This window comes from Pyxicephalus adspersus, chromosome 3 (genome assembly GCF_032062135.1).
Source record: "Pyxicephalus adspersus chromosome 3, UCB_Pads_2.0, whole genome shotgun sequence".
NCBI lineage: Eukaryota > Metazoa > Chordata > Amphibia > Anura > Pyxicephalidae > Pyxicephalus > Pyxicephalus adspersus.
In genome coordinates this window covers 49,583,411-49,599,802 of record NC_092860.1, presented here as the reverse complement: position 1 = coordinate 49,599,802, position 16,392 = coordinate 49,583,411, and the positions used below count along the sequence as shown (strand labels likewise).

Genomic DNA, 16,392 nt, shown 5'->3' with positions numbered 1-16,392 from the left:
TGAACTAGTCCTGGATCCTATTCCTTGCTTGTACTGTATCATGTGCATGTTAGGAAAGCTTTTTTGTGTTCAGTACATAAAAATATCTTAAAATGGTTGCTGCAATAAATGAATAAATGGAAAAAGAATTAAAGTACAATAGTTTTTGTCTACAGGTTTACTACCTGGAAATCGTATCTGAAAATTTTTATGGTTTTGGAAACCAAAGTGTCTCAAAATTCAAGCAAAAGATGATTTTTAAAAATGTAAAAGATAACAGAATTCTTTCCACATTTACTTTACAAAACCTACTATCATTACCTCAAAAGAATCACAGCTATATTGCTCACCCCCAAATATACATGCATGCTAGGGGCAGGCCATTTATTTTTTCACCTTTTATTGCATTATGCTACCTTTGTTACTGATTCTGTTCTTCCTAGCCCATATTTACATATCTTTATGAAATGGATGTATGTATGTGTTTTCTGTTTGCAAAAAAAATGTATATTTATTGATAGGGAAATCAAATATTCAGGTTAGATCTTCAACCCACATTGTGTTGGCTTGATCTTTATTCATTTACATTTTTTAGTTTCTTCGATTCCTACATCTGATGGCCTATCAAAAACAAGCAAATGTACTCAATAGTAGAAATAAAACACACTGTACAGACAGAGTGTAATGCGTATGGGCAGCATAAGGTGTGGTAGGCTAAGTAATACCTCCAGAATGACATCTTATGTTAACAAACTTTGTTCTGTTTTACACAGAGCCCAAAGTCTTCTTTTCTTACAGCAGAGAAAAGAGCCAGATTAAAAAGTAATCCAGTAAAAGTGAGGTTTGCAGAAGAAGTGATTGTCAATGGACACACTCAGGTTGGTGGTTTTGTAATTTTGCAGTAAGGTGCACATGTGTTGTGCATGTGGTTAGGATGTACTTTGTTTTGCAAAATTTATTTTAATGATGTACTACAAATAGCAAAATACAAATTTTTTTTTTTTTAATTTAAAACTTTTAACTGAAGATAAAATAATACCATTGACTACTAAAACACATTTGAAGTTTCCTTTAAAGATGATGTTTGGCTATCTTATTGTTCTTGCAGTTTTATACTCTCTCCATACCATTAGCTGTCATGTCCTACTTATTTCCTGAAATTATTGAAGACCTCTGCCCCTGTCAATTTCCGTTTACTTGCCATTACACAATATTGTAATTTACTGTAAAATGGATTTCATAGTGTTGTAATCTGTAAAGCAGATGTATTCTTGGTTAATGGAATATGGTCTTCTCTAAGGAATTTATGTGCATGTTTACATGGATATCTTGTACCCCGCCTTGTCTGTTTCTAACATTGTCATTCTGTAATAGGGGAATTCACTTCTTTTCATGCCCAATGTCCTTAAAGTCTACCTGGAAAATGGCCAGACAAAGGCTTTTAAATTTGAGAAGAAAACAACTGTGAAGGTATAAATAACTTCTGTTATTTTAAGCTATTAGTTGTCATTTATTGTAGTACCACATGCTGAAACACTACAGGTGCTTTATTGCATTGTGGTGCCAATCAATGTACCTCCATCACACCTGTTGCAACGTACACTAATGCAAAACTGTGCGCTGCAGTGCAAAAAGTTTTTTTTTCAAAACATATTTTTATTGAAGTTTCACAGTGATAATTATATATACAAACAGGATCAAACTGTAGTAGGCAAACATATAACTTCAAAATGCAAATAACCAATATATGAAATTGTATACATATATTGGGCAAATAAGTAAAATACTGGTAACAAATAAAAAAGGATTGGACATCAGAAACTAGTCCACATGTATGGGAGGGCCATTTTCCAGATGCAGTGCACAACGTTTTATTGTAAGTGTCTTAATGCTTGTGAATGTTTTTGGTCTGCTTTTGTGTGAAGATGCCTAAACACAGTGAATAATAACATTGCGTTCAAAAAAACATAGAACACTGCAAGTTAGATCTAGATCAGCCTCTGAACTGTCATGTGTACTGTTTTAATAAAGTCAAAGACAATTTGCTGATCTGTGTTCAAAGTGCATTTCTAACTATGTTAAAAGCAGGAAAACAAAAGCCATGTCCACAAACCCTAAGGCTGTGTACACATGTTCGTGTTTCCTTCACGATCCTTTCTAATGACAAAAGACTAAAATATGCATGAATGAGCGCTGTACAAACAGCGCTGTTCTGCTCTATGGAGAAGGGAAGAGGAAGAATAAGCGAGCAGCACCGGCTGCGCTCTCTCTCCTTCACTTGTATTGCGGTCGTATGTCTTTTGTCGTTCATGGATCCGTCCATCAGACAAATGCTGTACACATGTCAGATTCTTGTCCAATACTGGCCCTGATTCAAGAACCAGACAAGAATCATCTGACGTGTACGTAGCCTAAGTCATAATGTCCAATAAATATAGTGTACCTTAGAAATATATGGTTAGGATTATGCTTAAATTGTGTGGGAAAGGAGGAAAACATTGGATAGAGACAGAAAGAGAACTGAAAAGGGCCAGAAGATTGGTATAAGCCTGATGGAGAAGTTAAATGCTATATGCTTTTTGGACATTAAATGGCAAGTAAAGAACCCCATTGTTTTGTGCTTGCTGTATTTTGTCTCAGGAATGTACAATCACAACTGCTAATAATTACACTGATCACATTTTAATTTGGGCCAGATGTGTTTTGCATTTCTAGTGTAAAGAAATAAATTCCAAGTTGTATTGGCTCCATGGTATTTATTTTTTCTTGCAATAAATTATGCTGAACATTACCTTACAATTACCGTTTAAATCATTCCAAATTTCCATTCATTAGGAAGCTGAAAAAACAAGCTAGTCAGCAGCTGCTTTTATCAAGCAGGGACAGGAACAATTATGCCATGTAAAGGTTTTTATTTTAATTAATTTTATCAGCAAGAATATTGGAGAAATCAGGGGAGGGAAAACATGGACACACTCATATCTGAGCTTCTAATATTGATCGATCATATGCTGAACATATCTGATGTTGTAGTTATCTGAACCTTTTTTTTTAAAGATCTAACATTGTATATTGCAAAAATTGTGTTTCTCCATAGGACATAGTCATGACTCTCAAGGAAAAATTGTCAATCAATATAATTGAGCACTTTGCACTAGCTCTAGAAGAGCAATATAATATTTCAAAGCTTTACCTTCTTCACGAAGAGGAGCTTATCGAACAGGTACGTTTGGAGGATTCATAGACAATGCAAAGAAAGAAAACATGCAATGATTTTTGCTTCCTAATATTCAGCCTAGCTGCAGCATAAAAAACTTGTAAATTTGGATACAGCGGTGAGGTGTTAAAAATGCTTTTTTTATGCTATCTGTATCCTCAATAAATTCACAATGCATTTGAATTATTTTCATATTCGTATGCATGCACAATGAACATTCGCATCTCTGTGCTCTGTATCCTCATTATCAAATTCCCCTCATTTACTCATTTACCATGACCAACTGGAACATTTAATCATATTAAACAAATTTATTATACCCAAAATACCACACTACAAATATTTTTACATAAATAAAAATAGGGTTGTTGTACCCCAGCACAGAAATATCACATGTGCCTCCACTGTCATACAGATCACTGTATTTTACTGTAAAGCAGCACCCCCTATTGGCCATAACAATACCCTTGAGGAAAAAATATTTGTTATACTGTTTTTTCCCATTTTTGATCAAGTAGTATTGGCAAGTATACTACTGTAAATATTTGATGCTTAATTGTACATCAACAATCCATAAAGTGTCTTACTACAGGAAGTGTTCATATTTTTGCATTGCAGGTAGTACAGAAGAGAGAGTCCCACGACTATAGATGTCTCTTTAGAGTTTGTTTTGTACCCAAAGACCCCTTGGATCTTCTACAGGAGGATCCAGTTGCCTTTGAATATCTTTATTTACAGGTAAACCCTTGCTATTTTTTTAAGGCATTGGAACTTTTTTTTCTATGGTTATTTTAAGATAAAACAAGTAGACAGGGATGTTTTGTATGAACTGGTTTAATACTGTTCTGTCTCTGAAGAGTTGTAGTGATGTGCTTCAGGAGAGATTTGCGATGGAGATGAAATGCAGTGTTGCTCTACGCCTGGCTGCCTTACACATACAGGAGCGAATACACACTTGTGGTCAGTCACAGAAGATATCATTCAAGTACATTGAGTAAGTAGACATAGGACTTAACCTAAGCAGATCATCATTTTTCTGTAGTAATATGCTGAAATGTGACATTGTGAAAGTATAACTGTATATAAGGGGGATTCATGAAAACAGAAATATTAAAAACTATGTTTCTGCAGGTTTAGATTATGGTTAGTTTAGTATTAATAGTAGGTCACACCTGAAGCAGTGTCTGAATTTTACTCAGGTTCAATGTTGTATAAGAAAATCACAGAGACTTGTGCTTAGTTTTAAGGGGTTTATTGTAACTCAGCACATATGGAGTGAAGGTTAGGGTAGCGGAGCCTCATAATGCTGACCCTCTGCATCTTTCACATCCAGATTCTGAAATCCATAGTAAACAGGTAGAGAAGCGTCTGTCCTCTGGGGTGGGTCTCCCTTTAAATGACAGTCCCAAATTCAGCGTAAATGGTATCCCATCCTAAAGCACCTCTGTTCTAGGTCCCTTCTCCTTTTGCTTCTCCCTGATAAAGTTAAATAATTTACATCTGGGAACCAGGCTCATCCCCTCTGTGGTTCAATCTTCAGGCCCAAGGGCCCCCACAGGGCTGGCCTGTCTTGATTCTGTTAGCTTCTTCAATGATCCATGGGGAGGGCTCTAAAAACTCAGTTTTTCCATACCTAACTTGCCCCAGAACCCTCTTAATAAGGCAACAAACATTATCATAGGCCCAAAAAAGTAGAACCAGGGCAGTGATTAGCTGCTACCTTACTAAAGCCTGGTTCCTCCCCCTGCAACCACCACTTCTTGGGGAGAACAGATGCTAGAACTGTATGAATTGTGCTAAGATTAACCCCTGAACAGACCTTGCTATTCTAAGGGGGTACTGCACAAAAAAACATATTCAACAAGTAAATTCTGCATATGTAGCTCAATGAGCAAACTGAGAATGTTTATATGACAAAAGCCAGACTTCTAATTTCAGAGTAAAATCAACTGACCAAAATCATTTCATTGATCCCTATATGTCAACAATGGCTCCATGATAAATCAATAGATTTGTTCAAAGTAACATGCAAGAATAGAGACCTAAGATCTGCAGCTTTTATAGTTTATTCGGATTCAAAAAGTGTGTACTCTGAGAATTCCTGTGTTTTGTCAGACAACAATCATTATTTCACTGTTCAAGTGTAGGTTCAAACTTGATTTATTGGTATCAAGATACAAAGATCTTATTTCATAAAACTTGAAAGATTGTGTCTATTTTTTTTTTTTGCATTAACATCTGTAAAGTATTCAAACAGTGTGGAAGGTAATGGCTGTTTATGCCCCAAATTATTTATAGCTTGCAAGTTCCTGGGTCAAATTTAGTCCCAGTAAACACCAAATGGACCTCTACCCATCTGCAATTCTACCTAAACTTTGCAATACCTTTACCTTGCCTAACAGTGACATTTGTTGGGCTACTGTAATTTATACCGTAGTATAAAGAATTAACAAAACTTTTTTTTCCTGTAGGAAAGACTGGGGAATAGATAATTTTCTCTCTCCAACATTACTACGTAATATGAGAGGGAAAGACATAAAGAAAGCCATTAGCTTTCATATTAAACGGAACCAGTGTATACTTGAGCCAAGACAGAAGGTAAATGAACATGTTGCAGTTCTTAAAAAAGTGATTTTTTATAAAACCTGGTCATAGAAAAAAATGTATATGATGCTATTAACCTAAACTGATCCAAGCAGCACCTGAAAGGTTTATAATAAACCTGGCCCAGTTGCTTCTTGTTCATGGAACATTTGGTCTGCAGTAGAGATACACCACCTGAAAGATCTTGACATCTCACACTTCCAAGAGTGGCAAATGCCTGTGACTCCTGTCCCAGGGAATTATTCATCCTCTGTCACAACAGGACACACAATCCAACGTACAATATGTGGATGTCAGGATCCTCTCGGCAATGTACATATGCACAGTAGACTTTTACCTGGTCTGGCAACCATTTGTGCTGTTTGTCTACAATTGTATTTATCAGCAACCAATCTAAAGACTGGTTAAATAAAATTGCAAATCCTTAGACAGTTCCAATATACATGTGAAAAAGTAAATACCACCCCTGTTAAAATTGTTGACTTTTTTTTACATATTTGAACAAGCAAACATTACATTTTGATTCACACAGGTCCTACAAAGTGATTTAAACAAATGGCACATACAATTATTGTGCTGTAATCATTCCCATAATATAAATTAAGAAAAATTATAGACATTTATGGGTCTAGGGTGAACTTTCTACATTATTCCATTATATATATATTGATATTTTTGTTAAATAAATGGTTAGGAGGGCATTTTTTTTTCATTTTCTTTTAATTAAGTACATATTATTTATCTGTAGGCACCATGTAGCTAAAGATTGAATGTCTGTCTGTTACAGTATTGTATATATTCCTTGTTTTTAAGAAGAACTAACATCACATTATTAGTTACAATATTGATTTGTGTGATAATGTGTATTTATGAAATTTTTGTTATGTTTTATTGTTTATTCACACTTTAAGTGTTTTATTTGGTTGTAAAAATTTTACAGGTTTACAGCATCTGGCTTTATTAGATATATTTTAGTTTAGTGTGGCATTTTTTATTGATTATATGTATTTTTGTGAATTTTCTGTTCATAACGAGATAGAATACTGAAAAGATAATGAATTCTTTGACTATGGTACATTTGTACTGAGCTACGCCACTTTCCATGTTTTTTTTAATAATACAATATGTAACTACTCTTCGGTCATATTGCAATGCAAAACAAGTGTTTTGGTAATACATGTATAATAGGTGTATTACCATGAAGGTAAGATATAAAGGAGTTAGAAGAAGCCAAGTATTATTCTTGCAACTTAGATTCTTGTCAGTAACCTGGAGTATGGGAATGGAAAGATAAGTGGGTCTATTTTCATAACCATGGAATGCTGGCTCTGCTCAAGTTCTAGGTAGAAAATAGAATATAACTATCTTTCTTATGTATTTTGACTCACTTTAGCAACCTGTATCTGCAGCTCAAATACGATTACAATATTTAAAGATTCTTGGAGATCTGAAAACCTATGGAGGGAAAATTTTTAATGCTACATTAATGGTATGTATTTTACATTTTCAGCTTGCTTTGTATGATCATAAATTGGGTAGGGTATGCAAGTGAATAAAAAATGCAGGAAAGCAAATTAACTTTTTGGCTGCTGGGAGTTGTTTTTATTTACTTTTGTATTGTTCAAACATTTATTAAAAAGTAGATTTTAAGCCCTAGGATTACTTAGAACTCCAAACATATTACATATTTTTAAGCAGTGCCTCTATTTATTTCCTAAAACATTCAATTTCATTTTAATGCACACATTTCCCAATTTTTTGTACAGTTTAAAGAAGAGATTATGTTGTGTAGCTAGATATCAAATATGTCAAGCCATGAAGCTTTGTAAGACTATTAAACATTGCATCACTGCAGGGCAATTGTTGGGCTGAAGAATTTTCTTGGGTTGTGGTATTGCAGGAGCCTGTGGGTTGTTTTTGGGCCAGGGGTCATTGCTAGGGGTAATGGCTTGGATCTGGTGCCTGGGGATTATTGCTAGTTACGTTTTTTTTTTACATGAGAAGGGGCATCAATACCTAGGTTGTTTTCCTTTTCCTGAAACTACATTTACTGGTTTCATGACAGATGTCCGTGTCAATCAGGAAAATACAACCATGTATATTTCCACTCTATCTGTAACTCCTAGAAAGCCTGTGTGTCATGGTAAATTATTCTGTCTTTGTGGAGCATATGAAAATATAACTTTATTTATTTTATTCATTTCTCCTAACAGCTGCAGGACAGAGAATCGTATGTCACACTTCTTGTTGGAGCAAAGTATGGCATCAGTCAGATTATCAACAACAAGCTTAACATTATGATAACTTTAGCGGAATTCTCCAACATAAGCAGGATAGAGCTGACCCCAGAGTCTGAGAAAGTGAGCCTAGTAAAGGTCTATCTGCAGGATGTTAAGGTAACTTCAATTCATTGCTGTCATTTTAGGACTGATCTTGAATTCTCCTAATTTGATGGAATTCTGCCAAAAAAGCAGCACATCTAGAGATCATCTCATACTGCATATTAAAGTTGAACTCCATGCAAACAGCAGTATACTCATAAAAAGTTAAATACATTTAAATAGTTTTACTTGAAAAAAAATTTGCATGTCTGTTGATCCATTTCTTATATATACATAGTTCTGTTTTTAAACTGCACAACTAACACGGAGGCCTGATTTCCTTCACTGCAGTTAAGGCAAAACTAAACTGAACTGATGTCAAAATTTATGAACAGGTAGGGCTTTATTGGAAAAAGTGACAGGTGATGTCTCTTCTAAAATAAAACATACATACTATAGAGGGGGGGGGGGTTATTATTGTGCAATGTTAACAAATACTTTAGAACAGTGATCCCCAACCTTTTGGTTGTCACGGACCACTAATTTCACAGACTCCAGACCGTGCATGTGTCGGGAGCCGTGTGTCATTCAAAGGGGAGACACTTCCCACAGAGTGAAGTCATGATGCCAGAACCCGCCCTGAGCCTGCAATGGGAGAGTTGGCGGTTTGTGTCCAGATAAACAACCCACTCACCTCCCTGAGCCTGTGATCCGTACAGGGAACATGGCCCACGACTCTTTCAATAAATCAGGCCCAATGTGTTTATTTGCCTCATGGAAACAGTGCATAACCCTACATTTACATTCACTTCAAATATGTAAAATACGAATAAGGTGTTCCAGATTAAGTGGATATTATCAGGATCTCCTAAAAGAGTTTCCTGGTGGAAGATGTCCTATTTACACATCAAATATCTAGACATCATCATTTCATCATTACAAAATCAAAACAGCTCTCTTAATCCCTGAAAAAAAAGAAAGTTGTGGATGCATATACTGTAGGTTGGGTAGGTGATTTAAAAACATTGGCAAATTATTTGAAAACAGTCATTTTGCTGTATGGAAAAATAACCTACAGGTTGTGTAGAAATGTTTGGTGAAGACAATTGCAGGATATGTTTATACCAACTGTAAAGCATGCTGATAAAATGTTATGGTTTGAAAGGGCTGTTAAATTACAAGGAATGACCCAAAATGAAGAAATGAAAGGTACCTGATGAAAGTTTTCATGGAGGAAAACATATATAAATTGATGTTAGAGAGTGGAGGCCATTTATTTAAAATGTCTTTAGGAAGTAATTTTAGCTTAAGGAGACAATACCAGCTTTTGAGTCTAAGAATATATTTACTTTTTCCTCGCTACAATAATAAATTTTTTGCTTTTTTGCTGAATAAACTATTTAATAGGTAGCATATATTTGTATTCAGGTATAGCACCTTTATCGTTTAAATGAAGAACTCTGTGTTTGCCTTGACAAATACTGTACTGCATGTTGACAAAATTATCAATTACCATGCCGTATACTTACATTTTCATATTATAAATCATAATTCATTTTTAATCAGGTAACATAAGGTGCGGTGTAAAACAAGTAATTGAGTAATTTAGCCACATATACATAAAATGTTAATGACTCAAGGTTATAAATTTAGATGGATAGCACGACAGCCAGGTGACTAGTATTTTCAGAGGACCAGCAATGACTGTTCCTGTATTTAGGTCCTATTTAGATCAGCCTTAAGAAAAATAATAAACAATGCACTTATCTTGCTAAAACAGATGGAATTTCCTAATTTTTCACGGCCTAAAAAAAAAAAAAATATTAGACTATAACAATATGCTTACTATATTTTTTTTCCATAGCCACTTTCACTACTGCTGGAGTCAAATAATGCCAAAGACATTGCATGTCTAATTTCTGGGTATTGTAAATTGCTCACAAATTCTGCTGCATCTATATTTGAATGGTGTCCTCAAAACCAAGTTCATCGCATTTCTACTGAGGAAGGTAAGACACCAAAAAAACAAAATAAACAACATATCCCAGAAAGAATTATGTTCAATTAATCAAAATGAGAAACATTGAGAAAAATGTATATAAATGCCATTTAATGGCTTTCTAAATGAATTTTGTATAGCTGTAAGGTTTGCAAAAAGTGCAAAAATGACAGTGACTGTCCACTGGCCCTAAGGTTATCACCTTTTGGTTTCTGGAAAAGGAAACTGAATGAAGGCTGTTGTGGTTAAGCTAGTGCAGGAGTGTCAAACTCTGGCCTGCGGACCAAATCTGGCCGGCAACGTCCTTTTTTTTGGCCCTCAAAGGAATCCTAAATATGAACTGCAGCTGGCCTGTTGCTGCATTGAAATAGCGCTACTAGTAAAATTCACAGCATCACTCACGTCTTTAGACTATTTCAGTGAAGAGGGAGTTCCAGCCACTCATAACATTTGGCCCCTAATTGGACTGTTTTCTTGACCCAGGGAATTGTAGTAGCGTTGCTATTTCAGTTTCAAGTTTGGCCCGCGACTTTGCCTAAGTTTTTAGTTTTGGCCCACTGTGTATTTGAGTTTGACACGTCTGAGCTAGTGTGATTTAGATTTATTGAGCACAATAAAACAGATCATGGATGGCTTTAACATTATGATAACCAAAATGTAGTAATTGTACCAGAATTAGTTTGTAACTGATCTAAAGTACATATATTTTTTCAGCAACTTTTTTCCAAAGGTATTTAAAATATGTTTCTGGTACAAAGAATGCCAAATAAATGGGTGCATTTTATAAAAACTTATAATGAAAAATACAGTAAAAAAAATAAATAAGAAAAGGAAAAGGGAAGCTTCTTTATTGTGAAAGGTACAGGCCATGTCCCTTTCTGCAATAAAATAAACATACCTGTCAGATCGCAGTTTATTTAATTACACTCACCTACCCCTGTTTTGTTGTAGGCACCGCCATCTTGATTGGTCCCGCCTGAATGGCATAATTTCCATGAACGTGTGCAGGAGTTTTATTAGTTAGTTCCACTTTGAGTATTGTTAACAAAATTAGGAACAATTTTAGTATATAAAGTATATTTAAATGTTATAATTCTCCTATTACAGGAATGAAATACAGATAGAAAGAAAATGTGCCATTTAGTGTTTAAAGGGTAGTCTAGTTAGGATAAAAATATGCCTAATTTTTAAATGACTTCTAACTTAAACACGTTAACATCAAATGTTTTCCTTTTTAGGATACGAATCCAGAGCATGCAGTGATTCTGAAGAGTCATCAGAACTTGATTCATCTTTAGATCTCTCATCAGAGCTCCAGTTTTTGAGACAACGCAACATAAAACCATTGCAGGAAGAAGAGGAAGAGGAAGAAGAAGTGGAAAAGCTGAAGCAAGATAAAGATGCAAAAGAAAGTACTGTCACCGAGGAGGGCCATTGTGATTGTAAAAACAATGACACGGACAGTATTTCTGAAGCTTCAGATTCAGCTAACACAGAAAGCCATGGTTACAAAATTAGCTGGTCCAGTGACTCAATTGATGCTCTGGAAGAGGATGACCTAGAGACCTGTTCTTCTAGCCGGCCAGAGTTCTTCCAGTTTTATACACCCATTTTAAATGATGAAAATGCAGAAGATCAGGGTGTTTTTACTGATAATCTAGATATGAAATGCAAAGGAGATGGTTGTGAAGAATCAGATCCATTGCTGTGTTTCTTGCAGATGTCTAATACCAGGGAAAACTCTATAATTGATAGTAGGGAAAAACCTAGATCACCCAAAGATGCAGACTGCAGAGAGGACTATGAAATTCATGTGTTTCCTGGCTGTCAGCTAACAGAAAACAATATTATGGAATACTATAGTCTCTGCTCAAATGTTTCCCCTGCCAGCAGTGTGGACAGAAATATCCCTAGTAGCCCAGAGAGCAACTGTGTTAATGATTTAAATCCAGAAAATAAAGAAAAGGAAAAAGGTTGCAGGATGCAAACAAATAATGAGGTTGATGCCCTTATCCTTGATCCTCCTCCTGGTTTTGGCGATAGCAGTTCCGAAGAAGAATTTTTTGATGCTACTGACAGATTTACACCAACATTAACTTCTCCAGGTAAAAAAATATTAATTTACCTGACAAGGATCATACATTGCAGCCAATCACTACTATCATTTCTAACCAGAGCCAGATTTATGCTTCTTTTCTCCCCTTTTCCCACCTTATTCCACCCCCTCAACATCTTATTTGACTGTGAGTGAGATTTGGAAACATAAGCATCTAAAATAGATTTTGACTTATATTGTAAATGTCAAGCTTTGGCACTCCCTTGCCACTGTCAGAGCCCCACTTTGGATAAATGAGGCAGCCCATGTAGTTGGGGAGATTAAACGGTTTGAAGGATGTCATGTCTGATACAGGAAAATGTTGATGTTTGCATAATAAAAACTGTTTATACCAAAATCCGTTATATTAGTTTGAAATGTCCATGTTTGTTTAATTTTGTTGTTTTTGCCCAATGTTTTTTTAATTTCTTTATTTTTTTTTCTAAAACATTATTGCAAAATGTTTGTACAAAACTATACAAAAAATTATTTTTCCTTGTGCCCCAAGGTATGAAAAAAATTCTGGTATCAGACAGGGACGTTGAAATAGTTACTGCAGTATTTTTAGTGGCTTTAGCAATTCAACTGTTTTTTTAAATTGGAAAATTTATAACATAGAACTTTTTTTCTGCTTTTTGTAGGTGTAAAATCAGAAAATGCATTTGTCTATCCAGACAAAAGTGGATCAAATGCTCAAAATTCTGGTGAGAAATGCAGAAAGGAAAAACAATCAAAAAAGCCATCCAAGATCCGGAAACGAAGATCTTACTTGCAAACAGACTATACTTCTCAGGTCACATTCCCAATGTCCCCTTCCAACTCTTTGGAAAACATGGACCATGTATGTTGCTTTGAAAAAGAATCTCACCTTCCTGCAGGGTCCCATTCTCCTACAGTTTCCTCTTTAAAAGACATTGAGGCTGAACCAGCTCTGCTTGAGACAAAACCACTTTTAGGCAAACCCATCTTAAAGTCAAACAACAGAACACATTCACCAAGCCTAATGGAAATGGAGCCGGACACCATGGAGACCAAGTCAGTTACTGAATCTGTTTCATCTTGTATATCAGCTATACGTTTCCCCTGTGACTCAGGAGTGAAAGAAAGGAGTCAGAATGGTAAATATTGTGTCAATGGATGTAATAATGCAGATAAAATTCCCAACTGTAATATATCTGAACAAAATGACCGAGCTAGTCCATCTCAAATATCACTGGAACTGGACAACACTGGTGTCTATGGCCTATCACATGTTAGCTTGGTACCAGATAATCAGAATGTAGTTAGAAACGTATGTAAAAATGACACTGTAATGGAAGAAAACATTGATTCTATGTTGTCACCTGTTCTCAGTGACAGAATGCTTCCATACATTTCAGAGACAGAGGCTTCCCACCAATCCAAATACAACATTCTTCTAAATGAGTTAACGAACTCTGAAGGAGATGTTTCACCAAAAGGCGAAATTATTAATGAGAGTTCTCCCCAGAGTTCTAAAACACGAAAGTTGTTTTTTGATTTAAAAGGAATTGCTGATATTTTTACCAGTTTCCCTATAAACTCCTTTAAAGATGGAGGGACTGAGGTAACTAAAGTGCCTCGTTGTGAAGAGTCAGTGCATCTCTTAACAAACGAAGAGCCAGACTACCTAATGTCAGTGGACCCGACGGATGTAAAAAGAAATTTCAATCAGAGAAGGAGCTGCTTGTCTTCATCTGTGCGTTCTTCTGAAACTGCTGTGGATACTTTGGAACTTTGTTATGAGGAAAATGATGAAAGGATAGACTCGTGCGCTGAAACTATAAGCTCAGATGAAGGTTTTGATGGAAATTCATTATATAAAGAGAACTGCATTTCAGAAGCACAGACATTCATACCAAGATGTGCTGACTCTTCCACTAAGGGTTTTAGACAAAAAGAGGTATTAGAAAGCAGATGTGTAGATCTTTATATTACAGAACAAAGGAGCCCTAAGAACTCCAAAGAAGGAAACTGTAGCTGCCATTTATCCTACACCAACTGCTTCCGTCCCATTGACAATGATGCAGAAGATGAAATTATTGACTTTGCTGGAACTGTGTCACCATTACCTAGGACAATACCACCTAGATCTGGAAACTCGTTTGTAGAGAATAATCATCTTTCTTCCATTACCAATAGCCAAAACTCACCCTCTTTGGAGCACTGTGAAGCTCTCGACCTCCTAAGAGCCAGAATACATAATTCCCCTATGGGCTTTGGCAAACTGCAGGACATTGTCCTGGATCTTCAAAAAATCTTAGAGGAATATAAAAAGAAGCAGAAACCTCATCCCGAGGACAGGTGTGCAGGTCTGTTCTCAGAACAAAAATCTAGTCTATGTACAGTGTCTCGGAATGTGATGTCAGCATCACAGAAAGTGCTTAGACCAAATCAAACATCAGAGGAGATCTACCAAGCTGTGGAAGAAACATTTTTCAATTTAGTGCACATGACAGATGTGTGTCTGCAATTTTCCAGTTGTGCAAAATGTTCCAAAAGACAAACTGATGTCCAAACTAATCTCTGTGATTTATTATGCACGTACCACCAGTTTGTACAAGCAGCTAGGAAGGCGGCTGACAGGGAAGACCAGGAATTGCATCTTAAACTGCTTTCTCGCCAGTGCACTGCACTTACCGCTGCTATTTTTTGCCTGACTCAGCAGTTCAGGACATTAATAACCCTATAAAATGAGACCTGTGATCTGTATAATGTGTCTGTGAAAATATTTTCATTGATACTAGAAAACACTTACAATTTTGCACAGTTTTACTGTAACATCTATATTTTGTGTTATGTACTGACATAAAAGGATTGATTAAAAAAAGAGTGCATTGGTCACTCAGTGAATCTGTTTTCACTACAGTCATCCAGTCTACATACAATTGGCTATTGGAAGTGAACACAGAATCACTTAGGTAAGTAAAAAATAATACACTCTTTTTTTATCATCCCCTGTTAGAAGATCCATTATTAGGTAACCCTATGGAAGTTGTAGCTATGTCCCAGTAGATGGCAACCCTGGGCTGGATTGATGAACAAATGTCTTGGAGTCTATTTATCAATGTTTTCATCCAACAATCATACAACTTTTATCCAAGATTTACACATTTTTCACATGGAAAAAAAATGTATGAATCTTGGGTGGAATTGTGTGAGAAAAAACATTGATAAATAGAGAATTGTGAAGTTCTATGAGACCAACTGAATGTCTACCATGATTGTTAAGTCTGATTTACATGTTATCATTTATACCACCCATTGTACCAATAATAGAGCACAATATCAGTATTGCCTTATACTTTGCGGCATATTTGTAAAGCAGTTATTTTTACTATCACCAAACAATTACTGGTGGTGAATCAATTACTGTAGTTTAAAGCACATGCCCCTGGGAGATTCACCTAAAGTGAATGTTTGGTGAATGTCGAATTTACTCTTTTAAAAAACAATATGCCTTTGTCTTTAAGATTCCAACATAGTGTGTTAATATTCTTCCTTGAGCACAATGTAAACCCCCTTACTTCCTTAATCCTAAGTTATTATAAAGCATTAATGTGATGACTGTAACTGTTCAAAAAAGTAGAATGTTTACACATGACTCCCTGGAGTATCTTTATATTTAAAGTATGCACCAAAGAAGTATGATATGAAAATAGGAATAGTATATAAATTTGTCTATATTTTCAACATGAACAAATAAATTATATTATTGTACTCTTTTGTTTGTTTGAGAGCAGACTAATTTTGCTATTATGACATATAAAATATGCTTACTGTATTTTCTTCTATAAACATGTTGTATATACAATTGCACTATAATGTGTTACATAAAGATATTATAGTCTGTGGCTTCTAAACAAATATATACATTTTTTAAGTGACTGAAATAGCTGTAATTCCCATTACTTTATCTTGTGCTATATTAACCTGCCTGCACAATGTTCTGCATTTAAGAGGTTATATACAGCTCCTGTATAATCCACTGCTGGTTTATTATCTTTTATCCATAAAAAGTATTTGGTTTTAAATACTAAAAAAAAAAAAGTTTAATTTTTGAATGTTGTAGTGTAACTATATTCTAAGATCTGTCGCTTTAAGACTGACAACTTACAAGTTGCCTCAAATCCTAATAAATATCTTCTAATTAAGATTT

The 16,392-nt window shown here is 35.3% G+C and overlaps 1 protein-coding gene across 1 annotated transcript in view; it reads left to right on the top strand.

Moving 5' to 3' along the window:
* FRMPD1 (FERM and PDZ domain containing 1) overlaps window positions 1–16,392 on the top strand; it is a 70,202-nt gene extending 53,810 nt beyond the window's left edge. Inside the window, exons 6-16 of the mRNA XM_072404523.1 lie at window positions 753–857; window positions 1,354–1,449; window positions 3,077–3,202; window positions 3,815–3,934; window positions 4,054–4,190; window positions 5,668–5,794; window positions 7,194–7,289; window positions 8,014–8,196; window positions 9,986–10,130; window positions 11,359–12,225; window positions 12,857–16,392. Of these exons, the coding sequence (XP_072260624.1) occupies window positions 753–857; window positions 1,354–1,449; window positions 3,077–3,202; window positions 3,815–3,934; window positions 4,054–4,190; window positions 5,668–5,794; window positions 7,194–7,289; window positions 8,014–8,196; window positions 9,986–10,130; window positions 11,359–12,225; window positions 12,857–14,925 (4,071 nt within the window). The 3' untranslated portion in view covers window positions 14,926–16,392. The remainder of the gene's footprint in view (window positions 1–752; window positions 858–1,353; window positions 1,450–3,076; window positions 3,203–3,814; window positions 3,935–4,053; window positions 4,191–5,667; window positions 5,795–7,193; window positions 7,290–8,013; window positions 8,197–9,985; window positions 10,131–11,358; window positions 12,226–12,856) is intronic.